Source organism: Hypomesus transpacificus, chromosome 24 (genome assembly GCF_021917145.1).
Source record: "Hypomesus transpacificus isolate Combined female chromosome 24, fHypTra1, whole genome shotgun sequence".
Taxonomy (NCBI): Eukaryota; Metazoa; Chordata; class Actinopteri; order Osmeriformes; family Osmeridae; genus Hypomesus; species Hypomesus transpacificus.
In genome coordinates this window covers 4,705,298-4,733,266 of record NC_061083.1, presented here as the reverse complement: position 1 = coordinate 4,733,266, position 27,969 = coordinate 4,705,298, and the positions used below count along the sequence as shown (strand labels likewise).

General features: G+C 49.4%; 3 protein-coding genes across 3 annotated transcripts; 1 reads left to right on the top strand and 2 right to left on the bottom strand.

Annotated features, from left to right (window-relative positions):
- Positions 1 to 190: 190 nt before the first annotated feature.
- Positions 191 to 11,685, bottom strand: ube3b (ubiquitin protein ligase E3B). The gene is made up of 28 exons (XM_047048114.1): positions 11,287 to 11,685; positions 10,711 to 10,844; positions 10,123 to 10,292; positions 9,852 to 9,969; positions 9,645 to 9,704; positions 9,448 to 9,552; positions 9,252 to 9,348; positions 9,059 to 9,144; positions 8,888 to 8,970; positions 8,244 to 8,349; positions 8,022 to 8,142; positions 7,654 to 7,831; positions 7,376 to 7,542; positions 6,983 to 7,150; positions 6,598 to 6,769; positions 6,329 to 6,447; positions 6,115 to 6,229; positions 5,259 to 5,358; positions 5,036 to 5,155; positions 4,764 to 4,940; positions 4,571 to 4,681; positions 4,312 to 4,449; positions 3,948 to 4,013; positions 3,802 to 3,860; positions 3,418 to 3,600; positions 3,138 to 3,249; positions 2,933 to 3,025; positions 191 to 2,731 (listed from the first exon to the last, which is right to left on the bottom strand). The coding sequence occupies exons 3-28, from the start codon at positions 10,281 to 10,283 to the stop codon at positions 2,540 to 2,542; spliced, it is 3,207 nt and encodes a 1,068-aa protein (XP_046904070.1). The 5' UTR covers positions 10,284 to 10,292; positions 10,711 to 10,844; positions 11,287 to 11,685; the 3' UTR covers positions 191 to 2,539.
- A 69-nt stretch (positions 11,686 to 11,754) lies between these two features.
- On the top strand, positions 11,755 to 15,001 carry kctd10 (potassium channel tetramerization domain containing 10). The gene is made up of 7 exons (XM_047048116.1): positions 11,755 to 11,866; positions 12,238 to 12,451; positions 12,549 to 12,718; positions 12,851 to 12,937; positions 13,039 to 13,091; positions 13,199 to 13,394; positions 13,557 to 15,001. The coding sequence occupies exons 1-7, from the start codon at positions 11,864 to 11,866 to the stop codon at positions 13,776 to 13,778; spliced, it is 945 nt and encodes a 314-aa protein (XP_046904072.1). The 5' UTR covers positions 11,755 to 11,863; the 3' UTR covers positions 13,779 to 15,001.
- An 844-nt stretch (positions 15,002 to 15,845) lies between these two features.
- myo1ha (myosin IHa) lies at positions 15,846 to 27,652 on the bottom strand. Its single transcript, XM_047048115.1, has 32 exons — positions 27,632 to 27,652; positions 24,472 to 24,630; positions 24,268 to 24,383; positions 23,957 to 24,155; positions 23,732 to 23,812; positions 23,418 to 23,597; positions 22,858 to 22,956; positions 22,614 to 22,727; positions 22,446 to 22,517; positions 22,225 to 22,344; positions 22,070 to 22,137; positions 21,860 to 21,965; positions 21,432 to 21,512; positions 20,860 to 20,951; positions 20,380 to 20,474; positions 20,217 to 20,263; positions 19,821 to 19,901; positions 19,383 to 19,488; positions 19,118 to 19,235; positions 18,749 to 18,862; positions 18,537 to 18,613; positions 18,386 to 18,454; positions 18,182 to 18,266; positions 17,867 to 18,029; positions 17,682 to 17,765; positions 17,446 to 17,539; positions 16,959 to 17,014; positions 16,665 to 16,800; positions 16,502 to 16,572; positions 16,280 to 16,377; positions 16,082 to 16,181; positions 15,846 to 15,921 (listed from the first exon to the last, which is right to left on the bottom strand). The coding sequence occupies exons 1-32, from the start codon at positions 27,635 to 27,637 to the stop codon at positions 15,895 to 15,897; spliced, it is 3,114 nt and encodes a 1,037-aa protein (XP_046904071.1). The 5' UTR covers positions 27,638 to 27,652; the 3' UTR covers positions 15,846 to 15,894.
- Between the last annotated feature and the right edge of the window lie 317 nt (positions 27,653 to 27,969).

Below are 27,969 nucleotides of genomic sequence, written 5' to 3'. Positions count from 1 at the left end.
TTAGTCATTGTTTGAACTTGCGCTGCAGCGGTCAATACTGAATGACGAAAATCAGAAATACCAACAGGTGCATGAAATGATGATAACGATCGATGCCTTCATAAATCTGAAACGCTAAATCTGACTTTATCGGGACTAACTTTGCACTTTAAAATCGAGTAAATGATACAACATAAGCACGTTTAGGATGTTAAAGATTTTTTAATGAATGGTTAACGTACATGACTCAATGTTAATGTTTTACAGCAGAGATAATATCTTACACGTTTCACACAGGAGTCTTTTCAACAACTTTATATCACATAGTGCAACCCGTTTAAAAGACACTTTTAAAAAGGAGACTGTTCCAAAGGACCACGATGACCAATTCCTGGATTTCTTTTGAATTTATAAAAAAGAGTTGATCCTCATATCGCTAGATTTCATGACATCATTTAAAATTGATGAGAATTATCATCATACACATTAGCTTATGAGGTATCTGTCAGTGTCTCTCTCACTAGGAACAAGTCTCAATGAATCTCGATTTTTTTATGTAGCGTTACAATTTTTTAGCCAAATAACACTGCTTATATATTAATTTTTGAAAGGGGTAGTTTCTACAACATTTATTGATAAGGCCAAAATGATGAGTAAAATGTTGCATTGTCGACAACACCATAAATAGGGAAATAGCTGTCAGAGAGAAAAAATTGTTCCGATTTGCGGAATGACTTTAATTTAACTAAAATAGAGAGACAATGTACAGTACAGACAATTTAATACCAACTGCCACACAGACAGGTCACAGATTTCGGCCCATGGATCTTTTAGGTAGAATAGCATTAAACCACTGGACACTATTGCCTGCATACTGGTCAAATCTGCGTGGGAAAGGTGTGGTTACATTTCAGTTAAGCAGGTGATCAACCAACCCATGACATCATGTAGCAGGGCTTGCTCCTTGTCTGAACTCAGTTCCGCATGGCTATAAGGTCCACTGAGACGAGAGCATCCTTTCAGCCACTGAGAAATTAAACCAGACCGTTCATGGTTGGTGGATTGGCGTTGGAGGGTATCGCTGTAGGATCTCTCCTCAAAGCTGGATCAAGAATCCTAACAAATACCTTTATCTGTATTTATGGCTTGGTTCCGAGAGACGCAGGAACAGTCGAGATGGAACACTCCAGATGGAACACTCCAGATGGAACACTCCAGATGGAACACTCACGATGGAACACTCCAGATGGAAAAGGATGCGTGAGAAGGTGACATACAGGAGGCACTCGGTGTCATGTGACAAATTGCCGGTTGAATCCTTGCAGACGGACTACAGTTCTTCATCGATGACTTCACTGTGACAGACTCTGTGTGGCTGTGTATCGACCGGAAACACGGACTAGCGACGTTCTCTGCGTCGCAGTTTGGAACAGCAAATCATAGGGAAAGCATTCCAGTGACATCCGATCTGTTTATCTAAAGAAAAAAAGATCTGAAGTAAATACTCTGAAGACGTGACAGGACATCCTGCTCAGTGGCAGATGACATGAGGAATATGGGAAATCGCTTTTAGTATTATAATTGCATTGCTGTGCAATATCTGAAGTTCTTATCAGGGTGCATGGTCACATAGAGAAGAGGAGAGACAAGGAGGAAGGGCCTTCAGGACGGCCTTCAGGGCCTTCTGTGTGTTTACAGAGAGATCAGCCAAGTCGTCCATATTTCACACGTCCAGTAACAAGGGACACAATATCCACATATGGAAACCGGCATGGACACATGACCTGGTGTAGTCATATGACCTGGTTTAGTCATGTGACCTTGTCTAGTCATGTGACCTGGTCTAGTCATGTGACCTGGTCTATTCATGTGACCTGGTCTAGACCAGTCCTACTTCATGATTGTTGTTGAACATGAGGCAGTGATTTGTCGTCTCTTTATAAAAAGGTGCTTTCAACATGTTCCACAAAGACTCGGAAAGTTGCCCGGATAATATACTCCGGTATAATAAACCATCCCTTGGTCTTGCTCGTGTGGAGAGTCATTTTGCGTGTCTAATGGCTTGCATTGCATCTATATTGCTTTCCAGTTCACTTGACATGGGAGTGTTAGATCCGAGTATCGACAGATCCAGGCCTGAGAGAGAGTGAAAGACAGGGTTCTGGGGAGGGGTTGAATTTCAGGGGGGGGTGGTAAAAGTAGAGGACAGAGCAAGCTCTCCAATCACACAGCTCGGACGACTTTCCTTCCTTTCCGCTTCATCAGAAAGTCCACAAATTCACACTCAAAGCGACGGCTGCCCCAAAACCAAAAGAACGTCATTGTCGACCTGGGCAGAAACAGGCCAGGGAGCCCTTGGAGGGAGGGTTGGGGGAAGGGAGTGTCTCCCTGGATGAGGGCAAGGGGGGGACAGCGAGGACTGGAACTAATCTGGCTTTGACTGGCTGAGACGAAGGGGGATGGAGTGCTCCGCCGACTTGATTTGTTCCGGGCAAGCCTGACCCCTAAGCCTGGATAAAAGGGGGCTTTCCCCGACCCCCTGGCCTCCAGGTTGCCCCAGTTAGGAGAGCTCAAAGCCTGTGTTCATGCTGATGGCGTAGCGCAGCTTGTCCCTCAGGATGCTCTTCTTGCTGTAGTTGGGCAGCTTGAGCAGGTTGAAGCAGGTGGAGGAGGTGGGTAGGCGACCTCCTGGCTCCTTCTTCCTGATGGTGAAGAAGCCCCGGAGGACACTGCCCAGGGTGTCCCCGGTGTCCTGGAGACACACACACAACAGCTCTCAAACAACAGCAGATAAACAGCAGATAAACAACAGCACATAAACAGCAGTTAAACAACAGCAGATATACAGCAGATAAACAACAGCAGATAAACAACAGCAGATAAACAACAGCTCGTAAACAACATGTCCCCCCTGTTGACGTTGGTGATAAAAAAAATAAAACAGGAATCTCACCTGATCATCAGAGACCTCCACACAGCGGATGGAGAACGGGGGCTTGAGGTAGGCGAACCCCAAGAGGGGCGGTCTGGAACAGCTGGTAACAAACTACCAAACACAAACAACAACAGAGGATTCACCTGTGAACACAGTCACCTGTGAATAACCCCTCACGGCCTCCTTAGAGGCTGGCTGTGGAGGGGAGGCTGGCCAGGCTCACCTTGAGGAACATGGCCCTCTCCTCGGCGGTGAAGTCACTGGCCAGGATGTCCCACAGCCAGATGATGACCCTGTGACTGCTGTGGAAGCCACCGTAGTAAACAGTGTGTTTCCTGGAGACCACAGGTGGAGAGGTCAGATTTCCTTTGTGCTTACATGCATGGTTAATAGGGCTGATATCATGCTTAAACAAATAGAGCGCATCATGTATGTACTGTATGAGGACAATAAGAAACAAGTGCACGCCAATGATACACCGGGAAGACAGAGGGGTCACGGACTTGAGGTCGTCCAGGTCAATCTCGGCGTTGTCCCCGGAGACGAGGCGCTGCACCTCCGGGGTGGAGAACATGTGCAGCCACTCAGGGTTGATGATGCTGCGGAAGCCCCTGATGAAGGCTGCCGTCTGCTCCTTGATCTGGGTGTGCATGCGGAAGTGGGCCATCAGGTGGATGTAGCTGATCCTGCAGGGGAGGGGAGGGGAGGGGAGGGGAGGGGAGGGGAGGGGAGGGGAGGGGAGGGGAGGGGAGGGGAGGGGAGGGGAGGGGAGGGGAGGGGAGGGGAGGGGAGGGGAGGGGAGGGGAGGAGAGTTTTTCCACCTTAACAAGGATGTGGACCGCTGAAAGGCCAAAACATCCAACCAAACCAGACATCCATCGGCTCACTTGTTTTCATTGGTGACAGGCATGGTCTTCCCTCCTGGTATCAGCTCGTGACAGACCAGCTGTGAAGGAACATTCAGAGAACATTAAAGGTGTGTCACTTCCTGTACCTTCACATTTCTTCGTGTTCTTGGAAGGCGAGCCCTCACCTGTCCCATGACGTCCTCGTCATACGATAACGTCAGTCCCAGGTCGCCGACGTCCCCGTCATAGCGCTGCGACGCAAACGACCAGATCGACCAATCACAAGACGACAAACAGGAGGAGAGAAAACCAGGACGTTGTAGAAAGTGAGCAAACAAGGACATCAAAGTGGTATTTCTGGATCTTCAAGGAGACATTTACATTTGACCTTTTACTCGTTTAGCAGGCACTTACAGGAATACAAAAAGATATAGGAGTCGATTTAGGAGTCGAAGTACAGAAGGCCAAGGATCAGAGGTGCATTGTTCTAATGGTATCTCGGGGGTCAGAGTCAAGACACTGTATTTAACGGCCACAGTAAGCACTGACCTTGATGGAAGTGAGGTTCTTGTAGAACTCAGAGTCCAGTGAGGGCAGCTCGTCTATGGAGCTGTAGAAGGTGGTGTGGTGGTGACCGAGGACCTGGCTGAGGAAGAAGGAGGCGAAGGGTACGTCCACCACGATGCCCTGGACACACACGGTGAAGCTCAAGGTCAGACATGCACCCAGATCATGGCACCTGTTTACCCAGCCGGACCGGGGCATTGTCCTGAGTTGCTGTCGATAGGGAGAGTTTTGTTGGTTGTACCTCATACATGGCTTTTCCCAGCATCTTCCCCACAAACTCAAAGAGCTGAAGGTGGTTCTCGTGAATGTAGGACGTCGGAGAGGGGTACAGCCTCTCGTTTCCACTGGTGGTCTGTCAACAAAATAATAACATCAATCATCATCAGCAGGAAGTCAATCGCCACGGTTACCAGACAGCTGAACGAGCTCAGTACCCTGAAGAGATTGAGCGCTGGGTTGAAGACTTTCTTGATGATCTCTTCCAGGAACTCCTTGAAGACGCCGTCCTGGTCGATGCCAGCCTCGTCCACGCCCAGGTCGTTGACGAACTTCACGCGTATGACCCCTTTAATGGAGTTAACAGGCAGCCGACGGAGCTGGTCGTATCCATCCTGGACACACACACACCGAGGGGTCAAAGGTTAGCGTCTGGCGGAGACTGTTGGCGTCCGCTGCCTGTACAGTAGAAAGAGAGGCAGCTTCATACCTCTAGCATTCGCGAGCGGCGAATGGTGATGTGGGTCACGTGGGGGGAGGCGGAGCTTGTCTCCACCAATCCCAGGCTCTCCTTCTCCTTGGTAACAATGTTCCGGAACAACAGGACCCTCTAAAGGCAATAATGACCAATCAGATGCATCACAGGTTGACCGAACGGAGGACAAGAAACTAAACAAAAGTTCTAGAAGATTTTCACCCGCGGTTCCCCTTACGTTCTTGTGAGGGATAACGTGAGGGATGTACTGCAGTATCAGCTGGGCTCTCCTCTTGCCCTTCTCCAGCTCCTGGAACAGTAAGCTCGGCTTCAAGTCCCTGGAGGAACCGGAGGAGAGATTAACAGCCAATCACACCACTGATCGTCTGGGGACAGCACAGATTCGGGGCAGGGTGGATCTGGTTGGTTATCGTGTTATCAAGGCCGGACACTCACTTCCGCAGCCAGTGGTCCTATCTGGTTGGTTATCGTGTTATCAAGGCCGGACACTCACTTCCGCAGCCAGTGGTCCTATCTGGTTGGTTATCGTGTTATCAAGGCCGGACACTCACTTCCGCAGCCAGTGGTCCTATCTGGTTGGTTATCGTGTTATCAAGGCCGGACACTCACTTACGCAGCCAGTGGTCCTATCTGGTGGGTTATCGTGTTATCAAGGCCGGACACTCACTTCCGCAGACAATGGTCCTATCTGGTGGGTTATCGTGTTGTCAAGGCCGGACACTCACTTCCGCAGCCAGTGGTCCTATCTGGTTGGTTATCGTGTTATCAAGGCCAGACACTCACTTCCGCAGCCAGTGGTCCTATCTGGTGGGTTATCGTGTTATCAAGGCCGGACACTCACTTCCGCAGCCAGTGGTCCTATCTGGTGGGTTATCGTGTTATCAAGGCCGGACACTCACTTCCGCAGCCAGTGGTCCTATCTGGTGGGTTATCGTGTTATCAAGGCCGGACACTCACTTCCGCAGCCAGTGGTCCTATCTGGTGGGTTATCGTGTTATCAAGGCCGGACACTCACTTCCGTAGCCAGTGGTCCTATCTGGTGGGTTAACGTGTTATCAAGGCCGGACACTCACTTCCGCAGCCAGTGGTCCTCAGGGGAGAACTTCCTCCTGCAGTCCCTCTCGTAGAGAACCATCTGCCAGCCATGGACGCTGTGGAACAGGTCCAGCTTCTCCCCCTTGGCATTTTCTGTCACAAACATGATTAGCTTACTTAGCTTAGCTGACAGCTGATGTGGCGGGAAGGGGAGGGGGGGGGGGGGGGGGTTGGAGCAGGGAATAAACTTACCCAAGATGCCATCCCATACCATCTTGTACACGAACGTGTTCAGGAAGAACGATATGGTGACGAGCTCTTCAGTCTTGAAAGAAATCTGCTCCTCGTAAACCTCGATGTCATCCAGGATGCTGCGGCAAACACAAGGTAACACGGGGTGAGTCGCCGCAACCCACCCAGCCCGCCGTTCGTCCACACACGTGCTCGCATGCCATTTGAATCTCGCTCTGGTAACGGAGCGTTTCGATTGGACGGGGAAGGTCAGGGGGGAGGGGTCTTACGTGATGAGGTGTCGAGAGCAGTCGCAGAAGAGCATGAGCATGGCCAGGAGCTGCTTGGACTCGTCCGTGTCGTTGTTCAGACACTCCATGAAGAGCTTGAGGCCCCCCTGAGGACCCAGCTCACAGATGAACGCCCACAGCTTAGGCAGCAGGTCATCCAGGTAGGTCAGGCCTGGGGAAACACCAAGCGGGCCCAGTGAATCAGTGTACTGTGAGTGTGTGTGTGTGTGTGGGGGTGTGTGTGTGTGAGAGTGAGTGTGTGTGTGTGAGAGTGAGTGAGTGAGTGAGTGAGTGAGTGTGTGTGTGTGAGCGTGAGTGAGTGTGTGTGTGTGTGTGTGTGTGTGTGAGTGTGTGTGTGTGTGTGTGAGTACGCTGAGAGACTTGCCGGTGAGGATCTGCAGTCGTATCTGTGTGAGCGTGGTGAGGGCCGTCTGGTAAAGCACACAGATGCTGCACACCTTCTGCACCTCCACAGAGTCCACCCTCTTCCCCCCCACGGGCTTCAGAATGTTCCGGACGGATGCCGACTTCTGGAACGCCCGCTTGAAAAGGTCTAGGGGAAATGATGTCATATGAAAACATAAAAAACTTCCAATTAATATCAGTGCCCGTTGGCAGCTCACGCTAGTGCAGTGACTCAACATGGCGGCAAACTCGCTTGTATTTATTTGTCGTGAAATATTCATCCAAACAACTTCTCAGCATTGCCTGTCCTTGGATCCTGGGCAATACGCCTGCCGCATTTCAAAATCTGTCTTTACAGTTGGATATGACTCACTCTTGACTGGCAGGTTGTTCTGCGACGTGGTTGGCTGCTGAGGTGGAGGGGTGGGCTCCTGGCTCTCTAGTTTCTTACTGAGGACGTCAGAGAAGAGAGTCCTGATCACAGGAACTCCCCACAGGTACTGCAGCTGCCTGGTGACCAGCGGCATGGACTCATTCAGACTGGGGAGGAAAAGAAAAGGGGGGGGGAAATAAGGGAGAAACAGAGAGATCAGTCTTTGGATTTTCTCTGTGATTGCTTCCACATTCAGACTCTGAGGTTCTCCTACCCACCCGTAATCTACAGTTTGGGAGAACCAGCCCAGCACCGGGTGCCAGTGTGTGAGGTTGGACTTCTTCTGAGACACGTATCTCTGGCAATAGGACAGCATGTCAGTGAGGTCCTTTACAAAATGGTTGGCCTCTTCCTCCAGCACCTTCTCACTGAGGAAGCCCAGGTGGATCAGGTTTCCTACAGAGAACAAGCAGATCACAGATCAATACAAATCAAATGACCTAGGAAAGGGGACAGTCGGACAATTTGACAACAAGCATCTCCGGAACGTCTACAAAAATAACCCATAAACCTCCGACCTTAACCCTCCTTCAGAGCTTCATGAGATGAACCTAGGTCCAACATCGAACCAACAAATGTCTCCTACCCAGCAGGCAGAGGGTGTGGCTTCCCTCCAAGCACACACAGATGTCTCCACACTGCTCCTCGCGGCTGAGGAACAGGATGAACTTCCTCAGGAGGTCGTGAGTCTGGATGGAGGCCATGCACTGTCCAGGAAGCACACATGGTACCAGAGCCAATCACAATCCACCTCACAACGGAATTCATTAGACCTACATGTGGCCTGTCAGTAAAAGTGAGTGTTTACCTCTGGGGTGAGCACGCTGAGGTGGGACACGACGGCTGGGACAGACATGATGTGCAGGAGGAAAGATCTCAGGAGGTTGTCCGAGAAGTGAGCAGCGATAACGGGTCTGGAAACACAAACAGCCTCTCAACACTGTGCATGTTCCTGTCCCTGTTTCTATAGACTGAAACAGCCTCTCAACACTGTGCATGTTCCTGTCCATGTTTCTATAGACTGAAACAGCCTCTCATAACTGTGCATGTTCCTGTCCATGTTTCTATAGACTGAAACAGGCTCTCAACACTGTGCACGTTCCTATCCCTGTTTCTATAGACTGAAACAGCCTCTCAACACTGTGCATGTTCCTGTCTCTGTTTCTATAGACTGAAACAGCCTCTCAACACTGTGCATGTTCCTGTCTCTGTTTCTATAGACTGAAACAGCCTCTCAACACTGTGCATGTTCCTGTCCCTGTTTCTATAGACTGCCCCATACATGTGGGCCAGAGTACTGTCTTAAGCAGGATGTGATAAAAGGTCCAAATCAAAATAAGAACAACAACAACAACCTTGGAGGAAGACAAATCTTGGGTAGGCATGCTCATTACTAACTAAACACGGACTACATTCAGTCAAAAGTGGACTAAATGTCCACTGAAAACACACCTTAGTGACAGTGTAAATATTGCTGTAAGTGTGCCCTTGGAGAGAGAGGGCCTGGAGCGAGCCAATCCATTGGTGAGAAGAATCTAACACAGGAAAGATTAGGGGTTAAGAACACAATTGGTGGTGCTGAAGTCGTATGACCGATAGACGAGCGAGGGAGAATGAGTGCACCTGCAGAACAGAGTAGAATCCTTTTTGATTCAAATGTCCCATGATGTTCTCACAGATACGAGTCAGCGCTGGTCTGAGAGCTTCCCCTGGCGTAAGGGAGAAAGGGGAAACGTGGATCGTTGTGTTTGTCAGACAGCACACCGCGCGTTGGAAGAGAAACATAACTACCATTTGGTTTCAGTGTGGGACTGACCTTTTCCTCTCATTATCTTCCAAGTTGAGGGGTCAGTGAAGGTCACCAACATGGTGAGATACAGATTCACTAGTTTGTTGTCCTGCATGATGTCAGGCTGAGGGACACAACAGGATATGAATGTTATAACATTCCAACGCCCCAAATCATTCACCTTCAATCGGGAAAGCCATTCAAGCGACTAGCTTTGCGGTACCTTCAACTTCTTCAGCAACTGACAGCAGACCCAAAGAACGTCTTTGATCTGTTTGATCCAAGCGATGGTCAGGTCTTTGGAGAGAGCCAAGGACACATACCAAACCTGAAAACCAACCGAAATATGAAAAGGGATTAGGGATCTGTACAGAAAGAAAAATAATTTAAGTAATCTAAAGTTGTCAGTTACAGACTTACTTTGGGCTCGTTTTCAACCTCCATACTGGCAAGTATAGAACGGCAAAGCTTCTCAAACCGCTGTTGATCCAAAAGAAAGTTTCAACTAATTTATTCAAACAGCAATGAACACTATATTTCTAGGAGTTTTTAACGCTGGTTTGATAAATACCTGCAAAAAATATACATCACTAAATTACTACCATTATAAGAAATAAGACAACTCACCAGCTTATCATCTTGGCAATATATAAATAATAACTTCCGTGCAATTTTAAAAATGGATAGTGCGTTTCTTTTTGATGTCCCTGCATCAGAGGTTAGGAAGAAGTTATCCACATCTTTGCTGTTGAGACAGAAGGAGAACATGCATCTCGTGAAGGAAGAAAAAGTGCATACGGCTGAGAAAGACCAAATAACAAGACTTCTATCTGAGTCAACTAGTCATCAGGGTACATGATGGGAGCCTATTATGACCACATGTCTTGAGAGAACTAACCGTATTTGCTTCTGGAGTCTGCAGCGGCAGAGGAATCTTCTAACTAGGGCCTGGATTAGAGTGGCCGCTCTCTCCTTCTCTTTGTAGCCCTTTCTCTCCTCACGGGCCAGCCTGGCTTTATCCAGGAACTCTGACTTCGAACTCTGAGTTGCACTAAACATTGTGCACCCCTGATAAAACGACAAGTAAAAAGGATAGGTTTGGGGGGGGTAATAGCACCTTGTAAAAAGGATTATGGAAAAAAGCAGTACCAGACTAGGTAGATAAAGAAGATATATAGATACGTTATTAACCCCGTGGGGAAATTCAGCTATCTGTCACAGCTCTCATATTTACAATAATTACAGACAATTTGTACAGACAATTCGATACAATACAAACAGACAATACAATACAACAAGGTTATGTACAGTGTAGATAAGATGTATAGTGCAAAACATTGTGGAGTCATATAGTTAGAGTTTTATGACAGCTGATTATTTGCTCATATTATTTGATTTTACAGTATTGTGAGATATTTTGTTATTCCTATGAGTGTATTGACATGATGATGCCCAAACATCATTCTAACCGGTTGGCTTTCCTTACCCTTCTTTGTAATTTCCCCGCTGGTGTATTCTGGACCTTGTGACACACGAGGCACTAAGCTTCTCCAGTCACTTTAAGCATTATCGAGATCGACTCCCAGAATAGCCCAGCGAAAACTGTTCAATCTGTCATCTCTGTGGACAATAACAAAATACATATTTAAATAAAATCAACATATTCTGATGCATGGACTTGCACTGTCTACAACATGTAAGGCATCGCATAAACGCACATTATGAACCGTTTATATCGTTTATACCGTTTCTCACTTCCCTGGTAATTATTGTGTTTTCTTGCAACCTACTGTGACTACTTTTAGAAAGCAAAGCTATAGCGCTAGCTTGACAGCGGACACTAATGGATACCACTAGCTAGCAAGATAGCTATTAGCTAGCTGGCAAGTATAACACTTCGTCACACCAATGTCATTCTATAAAGAAAACCGTTTTCACGATAATTCAACGATGTTGACCGGCACAAAACAAAACACTATGATTGTCTGCCAATGACATCATTATTGTTAGAGGCCGTAAGTTTTGCAGTTTCAATATGTAAACAATAACACAAGAGTCTTACAGTAACTGCAGCCATTAATCCTCCCACTGTCGCACTGAAATAATTCCGAGTTGGATTTCACTTTGCCATGGTGACAATCGTTGAACTTGATCAAATCTTCATATTGCATTGTTTGACACTGGAATATTTGGTTTGTATTCAATAAACACCAGCACTGTGTCAGATACGCAGAAGCACTGCTTGTAGGATATCACGTTCGACTGCAATCGCTTGGTCGCGGCTACAGTGCGTGTGGAACATTTCTTACTGGTCATGTGGACCAGGGGACGAAGATCTGTTACTCTGTGAAGTACGGAAATTAATTACATACATTAGTAAAATAATTATTACATTTAAAGGGTATTTTAATCCGTTTGAATCTCTAACGATTGGACAAGTCAAACGCATGTGGTAACAACAAGGAGCATACCATTTGATATTTTTTGGGTGCACCGCCCCAAAAAACCTTTTCACTAATGACGTCATTATAAGTGCGCAACAGTCCGGAAGTGGTCAGTCTGCTAGCTAATTCTTACAACGTCTATCTACCTCTTTCAGACTGGTAACCAATTGAATTCTTAAGGCTGTTTGGGGTTCTATGGTAAATATCACAGAATAATCCTGTCGCTTGATTATCATGTATATTTACTTCGGAAATTATTAAATGGTTGCTGTTTTCAATGAGGAGGACGGAAGACTTTCTTTGTGTACTGGTTAGTCTCTCGGGCAAGCTAGCAAGTTAGACACTTACCATTGGCTTGCTAGCTAACCTTAGTGTCTGTGATATATTCTAAGCGGCTTGGATTTTATGTATCTATTGTGTGTATTTCTTTTCCCTTTACTTGTTGTATTGGTTTATGGTGTCAGGGGACTTGACACGGTAGCATTCTGTCTCTGGTTGGTCATCCACAGAGTCTAGCTTAGGTCTGTGTCGGTGCTACGTGGTCAAACATTTGTATGATGTCATAACAGGAAGAGATGTCAGGAGAGAGCGTGGTGAGCACGGGGTTGCCTGCAGCTACGACCCGTACCACTTCGTTCAAAGGCTCCAGCCCCAGCTCCAAGTATGTGAAGCTGAACGTGGGCGGTGCGCTCTACTACACCACCATGCAGACGTTGACCAAGCAGGACACCATGCTCAAGGCCATGTTCAGCGGCAGGATGGAGGTCCTCACAGACAGCGAAGGTAGGCTCCACCCACATCTGTCCCGTCTGTCTGACGTCACGTGGGAGGGATCTGGGGGTTGCGGTCCGAGCCTGACCCCCCTCTCCCCCTCACCCAGGCTGGATTCTGATTGACCGTTGTGGGAAACACTTTGGGACCGTCCTGAACTACCTGAGGGACGGAGCGGTGCCCCTGCCCGACAGCCGGAGGGAGACGGAGGAGCTACTGGCGGAGGCCAAGTACTACCTGGTCCAGGGCCTGGCGGATGAATGCCAGGCCGCTCTGCAGGTACAGTCCCCCTCCAGACCCTCCCCCCTTGCTCCGGGACCACCCTCCTGGGTTGTTCCCCCCACGAGGCGACGCAGCCGTTGTGAACGCATCTCTTGACGTGTTGCTTGAGGTTCCGTCTCTGTGTTCTAGAACAAAGACGCCTACGAGCCGTTCTGTAAAGTGCCCCTGGTGACATCATCGAAGGAGGAGCAGAGGCTCATCGCTACCTCGAACAAGGTTATGGTCCTCCAATCAAAGTCCTTCTGTCTGCTGTTGCACCTGCCTGTGTTCTAGGGTTGTTCTGTGATTGGCTGCTGATTTCCACTTTGTGTCTACAGCCAACAGTCAAACTCCTGTACAACAGAAGCAACAACAAATACTCCTACACCAGGTGATGATTTCTACATTTTTAATAGAGAAGGAAATGGTAGATATTAAGCTTATTCATCTTCCTGTTGACGTGACTAACCTCATATCCTGTCCGTTCTCTGGGCGTAGTAATTCCGACGACAACATGCTGAAGAACATCGAGCTGTTTGACAAGCTGTCGCTGCGCTTCAACAACCGCGTGCTCTTCATCAAGGACGTGATCGGGGACGAGATCTGCTGCTGGTCCTTCTACGGTCAGGGCCGCAAGATCGCCGAGGTATGCTGTACCTCCATCGTCTACGCCACGGAGAAGAAGCAGACCAAGGTAACGTGCTAGCCCGCCACAGGCTGAGAACGGGAGGGGATCTTCTGGTCCTGGATTGGACCGGGTGTTTTTTGGATCAGGGGGTTTGTGATGATGATTCGTTCTTCAGAGTGTGTTTGACGTGTCGGCGTCCTCTAAGCTCCTCCCCCTGCCCTTCCTCAGGTGGAGTTCCCCGAGGCTCGCATCTACGAGGAGACCCTCAACATCCTGCTGTACGAGTCCCAGGACGGGCGCGGCCCTGACAACGCCCTCCTGGAGGCCACGGGGGGCGCGGCCGGCCGCTCCCACCACCTGGACGAGGACGACGAGCGCGACCGCATCGACAGGGTTCGCCGGATCCACGTCAAACGGCCCGACGATCGCACGCACCACCACCACCAGTGACTGCTGTCCTGTCAAGCAGCATCCCCCAGCCCCGCTCCCCCACACTCCAGGAGAGCACTCTGGGGCTGGACTGTCGCCTGTGCCTTACACCCCATGCCTCTCTCGCTTCTCTCTCTCGCTTCTCTCTCTCTCTCACTAGCGCTCTGTCTCACTAGCGCTCTCTCTCTCTCGTCCTACCACCCTCTAAACGTTGGCTTGGTGAGAGGGTCCAAACTTAAACTGGTTTGAAATGGTGAATTCCCTTTTTTAGTAGTTATTTGATGAGTGTTTTATTGTCTTGTGTGAAGAGGTGTTTCGCTGTTCTGTGTGTCCCAGCAGAGTCTGAGTCTGGAGGTCGTGTATGTTAGTGTATGAACCTGCAGTATTTGTTTTTAATAGTCGCTCTGGATAAGAGCTTCTGCTAAATGACTAAATGTAATATGAAAAGGATTTTATGCATAGTAATAGCTCCAGTAGAAATCATTGTCAATGTGTGTTAATCCGTTTCCCTCCTTACAGCCTCGATAAACAGCCAGAAAAATAAGAGCCATGTGATATGTGCAGTAGGCAAGTCGATGTTTATTGTCTAATACTGTTTTGGTATGTCAAACGTGCTCATTTGTCACTTAGTGTTAAGACCCCTGATCATGGCAGGGAACTTGCTGTTCCAGAAATCCCCACTAGGAGGCAGCGGTCTATCAGAAGATGGCAGCCTTCGTTGTAGCCATGAGGTCATGGCCTCATTTGAATTCATTTGTATTGAAATCACAATCACAATACCCATTGTTGAATATGTCCGATTTGGAGGTAATGGAAGCTGTAGCCTATTTCAGAGCCCCGTAAGACATCTTTTTTTTAATGACTATTTAATGAAGTGTTCCTAAGTTCCTCGCAAGTGATCATTTCAAAGGGGAGAACCTGAGCTGTTGCAGGAGGTGTTGAGTGTTCCAGGGTGATTGGATGATGGAGCCCATGGCTGGAATGAATGAGTGAAACCAGACCCCCCCCCTCAGTGAAAGAGGCCAGTCTGCCAACAAGCTTTTAACAGCCAGAGGAATTAGACCTGTCCCTCATCATGACAGTCATTAAGACGCGTGTACTGTGTCCACAAGCCAGATGCAAATGTGTGTCTTTTTAACAAACTTCGGTACTTCTAGATAAATCTGTTTCTACAAACAAACATGCACACAGAATATTTTACATATACTGTATTTATACCTACAATAAAGTATTTATACCAGCTATTTATCATGCTTGTGTTTTTTTTATTTCTCATAGTACAAAATTATGGTACATATGGCTTTAAAAACGGCTGTTACATAGATATAATCTTATAACATTTGTGAAAGATGAAGATTGTAGTTGAAAGGGAGATGGTGTATTTTCTAACAGCTATTTCCCAATACAAAACTTAATTTAACTGCTAACTCTTCAGCGACAAAGGAATCACCACCCATGTGTATTGTAAAAGTTCCTTGCGTTTAGCTTCCAAATTGTATGGATCAGTTTGTGGGCCAATTGACGCAAATGACGAACATCCAGTCAAGTAAGTGGGCGAGGTGTGAAGGCCGGTCGCAGGTGTCTGGAGGTGAGTGGGCGAGGTGTGAAGGCTGGTCGCAGGTGTCTGGAGGTGAGTGGGCGAGGTGTGAAGGCTGGTCGCAGGTGTCTGGAGGTGAGTGGGCGAGGTGTGAAGGCTGGTCGCAGGTGTCTGGAGGTGAGTGGACGAGGTGTGAAGGCTGGTCGCAGGTGTCTGGAGGTGAGTGGGCGAGGTGTGAAGGCTGGTCGCAGGTGTCTGGAGGTGAGTGGGCGAGGTGTGAAGGCTGGTCGCAGGTGTCTGGAGGTGAGTGGACGAGGTGTGAAGGCTGGTCGCAGGTGTCTGGAGGTGAGTGGGCGAGGTGTGAAGGCCGGTCGCAGGTGTCTGGAGGTGAGTGGGCGAGGTGTGAAGGCTGGTCGCAGGTGTCTGGAGGTGAGTGGGCGAGGTGTGAAGGCTGGTCGCAGGTGTCTGGAGGTGAGTGGGCGAGGTGTGAAGGCTGGTCGCAGGTGTCTGGAGGTGAGTGGGCGAGGTGTGAAGGCTGGTCGCAGGTGTCTGGAGGTGAGTAGGTTTTGATGTGTAGTCCAGTGCCCGGTGTCATCAAGGTCATCGGGCTCTGGTACGAGTGGACACCTACAGTGACCGAAAAACAACATTCATTTACTGATCTGACCCCTTCCAAAAGCACTGCATGTCTTGACCCCACCTTGAACCTCTTGACCACACCTTGAACCTCTTGACCACACCTTGAACCTCTTGACCACACCCTCCCCCAGGTAAACCCATTCCTCACCACCATGAGGTGGCCGTTCTTGGCCTTGTACGCCATTGGCTCCTGTCCAGTGCTGAAGTCCACAGTGTTCTCTTTCCCTGCCTGGAATTCAAACTTGATGCTGGAAAAACAACAACAACAGTGCATGACGCGTTCACTCAGGGGTCAGGGGTCAACCCGGCGGCTGGTGAGAATGTGGTTTCACCTTCTGAACCTCACCTTCCCTGAACCACTTTGATGGCGCCCTGCTTGTTAGCCACTACGCTGAGTTTGGTCAACATTTCAAACAAGTGGTCACACTGCATGACCAGGTCACCCTAAGGAGCAGTCAATTACAAAAGTGACACCACACATGGAATCAACATGACAGCAAATAAACAGAGGATAAACACGAAGATGACCAGAGACAGATGACCTGTCCAAGATGTGGATTCACATTACCTTCTGTTTGACATCCTCACATGTAACATGGAAAATGACAACGTTATCAGTCAAGTTACTGACCGACACACCTGCATCCAAAACAAACATTTGCACTGGTCAGTACAGCCTGAAATGATGACAGCATTCATCAGATCCAGCCCAGGTAAATGCCCCCGCTCACCTCTGAGGGTGGTGTACAGTAGCCGCTGTTTGACTCTGGCTTCCTCGACGATGTACGCCGCTGTTGTGGTGAGGATGAGCTGTCGATCTCTGGGCTTGAACCCATTCCTGTCATACTTGACCACAGGGACGCTGTACTGTGGGTGGAGAGAGAGGGGGATGAAGAGGGAAGGAGAGAGCGAGGTAGAGATGGATCATAAAACCAGTGGAAGCTACAGGAAAAAAAACAGCTCTTTTTGTTTTGGACATGAGTTCTGACTACTATGGTACACACCATTCCAATAACGTGAGTTACCTTGATTCGTTCGTTGCGAATCATTTGCAGTACTTTCATGTTAATGTCCTGTTCACCTGGAAAGAGAATATGGTGTGATAGGTCAGACTGTATTAGTATTGTTAAGAGTGTGCTGGCATGGTGTGAATCGGAAATCAGAATCAGAAAGGGTTTTAATTGCCTCAGACGTTTGCACAGACAAGGAATTTACTTTGGCATGAAGGGGCATACATTCAAAATATAGGAATAAATCTTAAATAAGTGGTGTAAGTAAAAAAAAGTCAAACTATACTATACAAAAGGTGCAAAGTCTAATTAACTAATACAAACTAGCACTAAGGGGACAGGTATGTAGAAAAAAATAAATATAAAGTATAAAATAGCTATAATGTACAATATAAAAAAATATAAAAAATACAAATAGGGTGCTCAGTGCAAAATGACATGGGTGCAAAAATGGCAAGGGTGCAATATATGGCAATGGTTTAAAGTCAACTCCTTCACTGACTGATCCTGGTGTCCAGAAAGGGTTGAGCAACACTGGCTGGGTAGCTGTCCTTCTTCCCCTTGAAGATGGCGCTGGTGATAACCTTAAGCTGAAACTGAGAAAGTGAAGAACAAAAACACATTGGAAACATGATGTTTCCATCTGGCAGCATGTAGAGTGAGACTCCACAGCCGCAGCCAAGCTTGGGGGTCTGCAACCCTACAAGTTGTCCTCCTCAAGCCCTCGTTCGGACGTACCTGTGCTTTCCGCTGCGGAGTGATGCCTCGGACGTACTTCCTGACCATGAGGCGCATGTTGAGCTGGCGCAGGATCTCGGAGGTCTGTGGGCGGAGAGAGAACGGACTGTGAGGCTCGTCCTGGTCCGGGGGTGACGAGCGACAAGCCTCACCATCAGCCTGGGGTAAAACACAGGCAGCAGTACCTCCCGCATGACTGGAGGAGGGGTGAGCCAGGTAGTCTTATCCAGAACAGTCTGGGGCAGGCTGGCTTTCAGTCGGTTCAGGTAGCTCTGTCGGACGAACACCAGATACTCGGAGTTGTCTGTTGTCTTGGCTTCCTTCCTGGTCATGTACCCTTTAATAAACCTGGGGGTGACAAAAAGGATCGGTCAGCGACAGTAGTTTCTGTATCACAACTGGTGTGAATGTTCCTTCCATAATGGGACTATGAGGGGACGGAGGAGAAGTCTAGATCTGGTTGTTGGGTGATGGGTGGTGATTGGCTGGCTCTCTCTTACTTCTTGATGACCTTTACGGCCCAGGCTCTCCTGTCCTTCTCCTTCCTGGCCTGGACTCCTCTCCAGCAAGTCTCAATCTTAGTGGCTGAAGGACAGAACGCACACTGTAACTTTGTCCAGTCAGGCACCTAGCTCGGATTGTGTCTGTCTAATATTTTTTGCCCTTCGATTCATTTAGTTGATGGAAATGTCTCCCATACTCACCGGCTTCCTTCTGTCTTCTGAATTCTCCCTTCGCCCTGTAGCCTTTGTACTTGGCTTGGAGCCGTGTTGCTGCAGTATCAGCGTATTATTTAGACAACAGTTGAATAATAAAGATACGTACTGTGTGATGAACCTGAACTTGCGGCCATACCTAGATCATGTTTGCATCGCTCGTAGGCGTCCTCCGTGGCAAACAGCGTCCTCGGATGCCTGATGAAGATTTTCGTTCTGCGGCAAAAAGGGAGGGAAAAAAAAGGTGTGAACGTTGTCCTTCCTTTGTGGTTGAAACCCCCAAAGGCTTGAGGAGAAGACTGGACCAGGCCTAGCCAGGATCCAGGTCAAGAGAAGACCAGGACATCTCACCGGCCCATGCTGTACTCGTGAGGCATGTAGCCCAGGTGTTGGACCAGCACCTCCACGCCGTCGCTCGGAACTCCATGCCAATGGGGCCAGGTGGCTGGGCACAGGGGCTTGTACCTGTGCAGAGGGGGGATCACACACCACCATCACACCAGTAGGACCAGTAAGGTCCGCTCTTCTCCAGGTTCACAACTGTGATGATGTAATACTAGATAGATAGTATAAAGATATACTGTATACTATAGATATAATATAAAGATATACTATATGTAAATGCTATGTATGTAATAATAATGATGATAGATATAATGCATAATGCATAGCAAGATTGGTCAGTGATAGATGCTGCGAGTGAGATGTACTCTCTGGAACCTCTTTAAGAAGACTTCGTATCGCCGTCGGTACGCGAAGCCGGCTCTCCTGACCCGTAGATGCTCCATCAGGCCCAGGTACTTCACCTGGTGCCTGACCAGCACGTCGTCAAACCGTCCTGCAGTGTGTGTATGTGTGTGTGTGTAAAGAAGACAAGGGGAAGGTGTTATTAAGGAAAGTAGAAGTTGTTAGACGTGCCACGCTGAAGGAGCGAGGGGAGAGGCAGGAGAGGCAGGAGAGGCAGGAGGTAGTGAACGGCTCTGACCTGGCTGCTTGGACTCGTTGGACTTGAGGCAGCGGACATACCAGGCCTCCTTAGCCAGGAGGATCTCTGTCAGCCCCAGCAGACTGCTCTTAAACTGCGTGGCCACCTAGGGATAAAAAGACAAGCCGGTCCCCAACAGTCTGGGTGTCAGACACACGTGGTGGGGGTCAAGGACCAGGCTGGCCCTGACAGACTGGGGCAAACTGCAAGTTTGGTTCAAGGGTACGGATCAAATGAAGTGATTTCAATAATATCACGCTGTTCTTTCGTGGGTGTTTTGTTAGTGTTTTGTTCATGTTTTGTTGATGTTTTGCTGGTGTTTTGCTGGTGTTTTGTTGGTGTTTTGCTGGTGTATTGTTGGTGTTTTGCTGGTGTTTTGCTGGTGTTTTGTTGGTGTTTTGTTGGTGTTTTGCTGGTGTTTTGTTAGAGCCTGCTCACTGTCTCAGGCCTCCTCCTGCTGTCTGGCTCCAGGCCGGAGAAACACTCCCGCACTATGGCGTTCTTAGAATCCCGCATCACCTGGGAGGAGGTGGAGATACACACACGTAGCACACACACACACAGAAACATTCATGCATGCACACACACACACACAGAAACATTCATGCATGCACACACACACACAAATAGAAACATTCACGCCCCCACACATACACACATTAAGTAGATACTCAAGACTCATCGTGCAGATTTACGGCATTTGCCTCCTGTATTATTTACCAAAAGTCTACAGGAGAGTAAATAATTGAGGAACCAATTGAAAAGAGTTCCCTCCCTTGCCCACATCTTGGTCTCACGTAATCTTCTCTGAGGCACCTGCACACACACTCTTACCTCTCTCACATTTCTGTACAGAAGGTCGTTGTTTTTGTCGAGAAACCCTTCAAGGAAACACAACCAGAGATAATCTCAGCGTGAGGACGTGTGAGAGAGATGGTGGGAGAGATGGTGGGAGAGGTCCAGAGAGGTCCAGAGAGGCTCGAGGAAGGTGTTTTACCTACAACGCAGTAGGTGACCTCCCCTGCATAGTGCAGGAGACGGAAGTCCCCTCGCTCCAGGGTCTTTCGCGTCTTCTTGTCCGCTAGCATGTGCCTGCAGTCCAGGCGACAGAGAGAGAGAGACATAGAAACAGAGGGACATAGAAACAGAGAGAAAGAGACAGAGACATGCAGACAGAGACAGAAAGGGGGATGAGGAGGGAGGGAGGGCTGTAAAGATAGACACTAAGCCTTCTATTCTGTCAACTCACAGGGGGTGAGGACAAGCTATCCGTCGGCACAATGTCCCAAGGATTTGGACTTAAGTGATGAGGGGAGGTGAAGGTTTTAGTTACACTGTTGCATTGAGAGGAGCCTTGTATCAAACTAAAGTGGCTGGTGGATGAACAGCCGGACAAAGCCAAACAGAGATGTAGTGTGTAGTGGAAGTTGTGTACACATGGCATCTCTGTAAACTAGGAAAGCTACCAGGGACTCACGTGACAAAATGTGGGTGACAACCCATCTTCTCTTCCAGTCTCTCCAGGAAGGTGAGGTCTGTTGCTTCCCCCGGCCTTAGACACTCTTCATCCTGGGGGAACAAACCTCATGAGCTCCCCTCCTCCTCCTCATGAGCTCCCCTCCTCCTCCTCATGAGCTCCCCTCCTCCTCGTCAAGCCTCCCCTCCTCCTCCTCATGAGCTCCCCTCCTCCTCCTCATGAGCTCCCCTCCTCCTCCTCATGAGCTCCCCTCCTCCTCCTCATGAGCTCCCCTCCTCCTCCTCATGAGCTCCCCTCCTCCTCCTCATGAGCTCCCCTCCTCCTCCTCGTCAAGCCTCCACTCCTCCTCCTCATGAGCTCCCCTCCTCCTCCTCATGAGCTCCCCTCCTCCTCCTCATGAGCTCCCCTCCTCCTCCTCATGAGCTCCCCTCCTCCTCCTCATGAGCTCCCCTCCTCCTCCTCGTCAAGCCTCCACTCCTCCCAAGACGGATGTAAACATGCATGGTGTGACGGTAGCAAAAAACGCTACAGATTAAGTGTCGGGGCTTTTGGTGCGATGGAATGGCGCCCACCAGAACCGAGATGATGCCTCTGTGCTTCTCCTCCACCAGGTCACAGATGATCTTGTTGTTGAAAAACTGGACCGGTTCCCACTGAAGGGGTAAGGGAAGGGAAGGAATGATAAAACAGGTCTCACATTCATCAAATACAAAGCATTGATGATGATTAAATATAAATAAATAGCTGAATATAATTTCGTAGTGAGTGACAGTTCAGAAAGTTGGGGAGTCAGATGGCTGAGCTGTTAGGGAATTGGGCTATTACTCAGAAAGGTTGCCGGTTCGATTCCTGGTTGTGCGAAAAATGACGTTGTGTGTCCTTGGGCAAGGCACTTCACCCTACTTGCCTCAGGGGGGAATGTCCCTGTACCTACTGTAAGTCGCTCTGGATAAGAGAGCGTCTGCTAAATGACTCAATGTAAATGTAAAGAGCCGTTCACCTCGATGCCCTCTGCCTCGTACTCCTCCTGCTCAGCCTTCAGCGTCAGCTGGATGAACAGCTGCTGCAGCTTCTCGTTGCAGTAGTTTATACAGAACTGCTCGAAGCTGTGAGAGAGGAAAACTCCTCAGACCACAACCAATCAATCCGTTACGGTGTGTTTGGATCCGAGTCGGAGGGAGAAGCAGGTCACAGCGCATGGGGCACCCACCTGTTCACGTAGAAAACTTCAAAGCCATATATGTCCAGCAGCCCTATCACTGTCTTTCTTGATGGGTCCTGAAGACACAGAATCTGTAAATGTGTCATGTGACACAAAACTAGGATGTGCCCAAATACAACTTCCTCTTTCCTGTCTTTCCTCACCTTGTTCTCCATAGCCTCGTTAATCTTACCGACCAGCCAGGTGAAGGTGCGACCGTAGATAGCTTTAGCCAGGGCATCTCTGGCATAGATGGCATGGTCCACTGTGAAGGGGCTCAGGACCTGGTTGGGGAGGAACACAAACGCAAACATACAGATCTTAAGATCTCGATCTTACCATCCAAAACAAGGCTCCCTATTGGCTAAAATGCCCCCCTCATCACCTCATCGGTTTTGGCTTCAATCTTCCTGTAGGTGAGTCCCTCCTGGAGCACCTGAGCGCTGATTCCCAACAGCTGCAGGAAAGGAAAAAATGGTTCTGTAGTTTAGGAGGATTCTAGGGCTGCGGTCAGGTGACCAGACGTCAGAGAGGGGAAGCTAGCGAGGGTTACCGTGGAGACCCAGCCGAGCTCTGCGTCGGTGTCCAAGCTGGCGTAGCTTTTACTGTCGGGCTCAAACTGGACGTTTCCCAGGTGGAGAACGCTAGCGATGACCCCAAACAGATGCTGAATAAAGACATGCACACACGCATAGGCACACACAAATGGTGTGGTATGGTTAAATAATATCAATCGATAACAATCAATATTGCAAAGATTCAATCGTCAATATCTTCCCTAAACGGTGTAACTTCACCTCTATGGTACTCTCGTCAAAGTCCATGATCTGCAGGGCATTCTTTACTGTCTTCCAGTCGTTTCTGTCATTGATCGAGGGCACGTTGGCACACTCCCCCTGTCAGAGAGAAGCAGCACAGACTGTCACCCAGACCCGACACCCAGCACCCATCACCCATCCCCCACAGACCAGGTCCACATCAGCACCCATCCCCCACAGACCAGGTCCACATCAGCACCCATCCCCCACAGACCAGGTCCACATCAGCACCCATCCCCCACAGACCAGGTCCACATCAGCACCCATCCCCCACAGACCAGGTCCACATCAGCACCCATCCCCCACAGACCAGGTCCACATCAGCACCCATCCCCCACAGACCAGGTCCACATCAGCACCCATCCCCCACAGACCAGGTCCACATCAGCACCCATCCCCCACAGACCAGGTCCACATCAGCACCCATCCCCCACAGACCAGGTCCACATCAGCACCCATCCCCCACAGACCAGGTCCACATCAGCACCCATCCCCCACAGACCAGGTCCAGCCCCGGGCCTCAGAGCCGCTGGACACACCTGGACCAGGTAGCTGTAGCGCTGGCTGTCTCTCTCCAGACCAAGGCGGCGAAGCAACTCCTCCTCTCCTCCCTCCACCAGCTGGTAGAAGATGTGGAAGTTCCTTTCCCCATGGTTTTGGTGCACCACCCTGGACTTCTCTAGGAGGTAGCTCAGGATGTGACCCCCCACCGCATCCCCCTGTGTGGAAGAGGCAGTTATTTTAATATTTGAATTCATATCCAACATTGTTTAAGCTGCCGTTGCTCCTTAGAACCGTGCTACTGTTCTGCTGTCGGAGCGGATACTATAGGTTCCATGCTGTCAAAGCTTACCTCGCTGTTAAACTGGATGTCCATGTACTTTCCAAAGCGACTGGAGTTATCATTCTTCAGTGTTTTGGCGTTGCCGAAAGCCTGTGCGGAGGAACATGAAGGGACATGACATATGGTGTGTGTGTTTATGTAAGCGCATGACTGCATGCTGTGTGTGCGTGTGTGTCATGTGTGTATGTGTGTCATGTGTGTGTGTGTGTGTGTAGGACAGTCAGACAGTCAGACCTCCAGCACAGGGTTGGACACCAGCATCCTGTCTCTGACCCTGTCCAGCAGGGTGGTGCTGGGGCAGCTCACAGCGTAGTACTGCAGGATCTTCTTGGAGGCCTCCGTCTTCCCAGCACCACTCTCTCCGGAGATGAGGATGAAGTGGTTGTTGAGCTCCGTCAGCATGGTATGGTAGGCGTTGTCAGCCAGTGCGTAGCTGGAGAGACATACAGCAGGAGAGAGCCATCCAGCCTGGGTTAGATTAGCACTTTGATGAGTGGTGATCAAATGATGCACCTCAACGTGCTCAAACGCCATCACATACTCACATGTGCGGTGGAAGCTCAAAGAAGTTGACGCCCATGTAGATATCCATCTGCTTCCTGTTGTAGATGTCCAGATCTTTGTAGGGGTTCACGGACACCAGCAGAGTGCCTATGTAGGTCTACAAGAGAGACAAACAAGTCAAAAACCAGCCGATCCGACAGGTTGGGGTTTTGTTGTTCGTTGTTTGGTTTGTTCCCCGGACGCACGTAGATGAGGTCACCAGTGAAGCGCTTCTTCAGGTTGTCCATAAACGCCGTCTCGCTGGTCTCGTCCAGAAGGACAAAGTCCTGGATGCCCACCCTGTCCCTGGCGACCAGAGCTCCCTCCATGTCCAGCTGTCCCCCGGCTCCCCTCGCCTCGCGGCCCTGCGGACAACCACAGAAGCAGAGAAGCATCACCCGCACAGGACGGACAGATCGGCACACGCATAGGCAGAAATCCCGGGGGACACGACCCCCCCATCCTGGAAAAAATAGTATTTTCATAAACATAAGGACATTTCAATAATATACATTTAACATATTGCAATTTAGGCTGTGTGTTACAGCAGTCATTTTGGTGTCCCCCTCAGGAATTGCTCTTGAGAAAACGTCATATAATTGTCCCCCCAAAATTGATAGCAGATTTTTGCCACTGCACACACGCAGCCCTTAGGCCTATACCTCCTGCTGGTTGGGTGCTGATGTTTTACTTCACACATTCACCGGTAGTTTCACTTACAAGACAAAGTCTTTGTGTTTATTGGATATACAGAGTGCCTGTGTCATCTTTTCAACGAGACTAATAAGATGAGGCTCTGGTCAATAAATGATCGTGTGTCTAAAATCTTTCTCTCCCGGACACACAATACCCACAAGCTATCCTGCATTACGCTCTGGCTTTCAGGACTTCCTGTGTCACACACAGTTAATAACTTCAGTAACTTATTTCTTTCCATGCACGCAGCTAACGCGAGAACAGTTCAATTACATTTGCATGTCAGAATCGAGGACATTCACGAAGGATCAATGAGGGGGATTTAGGTCAAGTCGCAGGGGGCTCGTTGGCGGAGCGCTGAGCAGAAAAAGGCACAGGCGGACTCTCCGGTTGCTCCACGGAGGGAGGAGGCACGAGGGCCTTACTGGCCTTTGATGCAGGGCCCTGAGTGGACGGCCTGGCGGAGCAGACAGGAGCTAATGACCACTCTGGAGCACATGGGGCTCTTGGCCAGACGCCCATCATCCAGAGCTCACTCACCCCAACCACAACACACCGCAGACGGGGGCAACCGGGAGAGGGGGAGCCCTAAACAGCCCCACCGGCATTTCTGTTTTTCCAAGGGAAGCATAGTGGGAAAAATTCCACCAATCTGTTTTGCATTCTCGACACCAACACTTGGACCAAAGGTTTTCACAGCTTTTGTTGGTTTTTGTGTGTGTGTGTTTTTTCTTCTCCTTTGGAAGGCAGAAGTCCTTTGATTCTCAACTCTCTCTGTAAAACATCTAAAAAAATAATCCATTGGATCTAATTGACACAAAGGCCCGGGTCCTCCTCCCCTACACCCCCCCCACCCCCACCCCTCCCTCCTGCTCCAAAGCCCCCGTTTCTTCAGAGAAAGGCCAAGTGTTTTTGTCCTGTAAATACCACGGAGCAGAGACAAAAAAGATGCTTTTAAAATGCAGTCTACAATCCATTACACATATTCCCCCTGCGTATCCATTCAGTAATTATTCATTAGAAAACATTTAACGTCACAGTGAATTTCACACTGGGCAGTCGCAACACAATGGAGAAGATTTGCCCTATTTTGGGGTGAAGAGGGGGCGGGGGTTGGACAGAGGAAGGGCGAGGGTAGAGGAGGGTGGGAAGGAGGGGCTAGTATTTGTCTGATCTGAGAACCTCTGAAACGAGGCCGTCTTGAGACAACGGGACAGACTAAATAGTGCAGTAACGGTCTGTGCCCCGTTGCTTGCTGTGACACTCATTTAGTCTGCCCTGACAGGGAACAATAGGACCTTGTTCCAAGCAGTCCTGTGCTGTAATTTGGACTTCATTACTCCGCTCACACGGGGCCCCTTGGAGGATGGAGGGGGCCAGTCGGATGAGAGATTTTTCTTTTCCCTCCACCTGTCAGACCCCCACCCTCCGAATCTCACCCCATCTCCTCAACAATAGCCCTCACCCCCGTATCCCCACCAATAACCCTCTTGCCCCCCCCCCGCCCCCCCACCCCCAAGTCTCCCCCCACTTTAAGCCAATGAGACAGGTGAACAATATCATTGAAGGCACCCTATTTGAGACGTCAGAATCAATCTGGTGATGTGATGGTAGCGGTGCTGGTGTGGGGTATCTGTGACACCTCCTTTCTTCATGGGAACAAACTTCTCCCTCAGGCAGTGGCAGCAGACAATATGCAGGGGGAGTGCAGGCTGTAGACCTGTCATACCTAATCAGGACTGGTAGTATGGACAGTGGTACACAGCAGGAACAACATGTGTATGTGAATCACAAACTCTACTATTCTCAACTATACTCTACCTTCCTTATTTCCATCTTGCGAAGAACAAAAGTGACCGTAAAGTTATCAAACGTTACTGTAAGACAAGACAGAACAGGGTAAATATGGGTTACGCCGTGGAGCCAATCACTCATTGTCAGATCAGGTGAATGGCCTCGCCTGCTCAGACTCCAACCGATTGTCTTTTAATTAAGAGATGGTCCCTCATCATGGACTAGAGTGTTGATGTCACATGACACACAGTGACCTCATCCCTGGGAAAGACGGAAGGAGGCCGGCTGAGAGGGAGGGAGAGAGAGGGGGAGAGGGAGAGAGAGAGAGAGAGAGAGAGAGAGAGAGAGAGAGAGGAGGACAGAGAGAGAGAGAGAGAGAGAGAGAGAGAGAGAGAGAGGGGGGGGGGGGGGGGAGGGAGGGGGAGGGAGGAAGCGAGGGAGGGAGGGCAGAAGAGGGAGAATGGAGACACACACCAGCAGACCCTGGGCTGCCAGAGCAGGGCCCAGGTGTCCAGGCTCAGCCCTCCGCCCGCCGTGCCCCACACTGGAAACACTTCACTTGACCCCCCTGGATCCTCTTGTGCCCCTCCAGAGGAGAGGCCTCTAGGCCTGTCACAAGCAATCTGTCTGGCCTCCACCACACTGACTGGGCTTCTGCGACACGTACTTATACACACACACACACACACACAGGCAGCTGCTCCCACCCACAATATGCCTTCTCAGAACCAAGTGCAAAAAGAAAAAACAAACAGCTGAGAGATTATTTCAGGAGGTGGAATCCCACCGTTTCAGCTGACTAAGGATGTAGGTGTCCATCATGTGTATGGAGAAAACCTGCCACATTTCAAAATGCCACCTAACATCTGATCCTACCTGCATTCTTCAACGATTTCTTGGTCAGTGTTCAGTAAAGCTCTGACGATGACATCCAAGCCATCAGCAGCGTCTCTCCTCTCGGCAGAGAAATCAGGCCGGTGTCCAGAATCTTTCCATTCCAGTGGGCGCTGACAGACCCAGGCCCTGAGGAGGGACAGACGAACGACTGACAGTTAGCCCGGAAACATCCGACAACGATGAAATCTTGAATTGCAGCCTGGTGTGGTCTGTGGCCATCGTACGGCAGTCAGTCCGTCTGTGGAGAACCAGCAGGGTCTGAACCCACAGTGCCTACAGTACCTGTGTTTTCCTTCACCCCAGAGCAGAGCCAACTG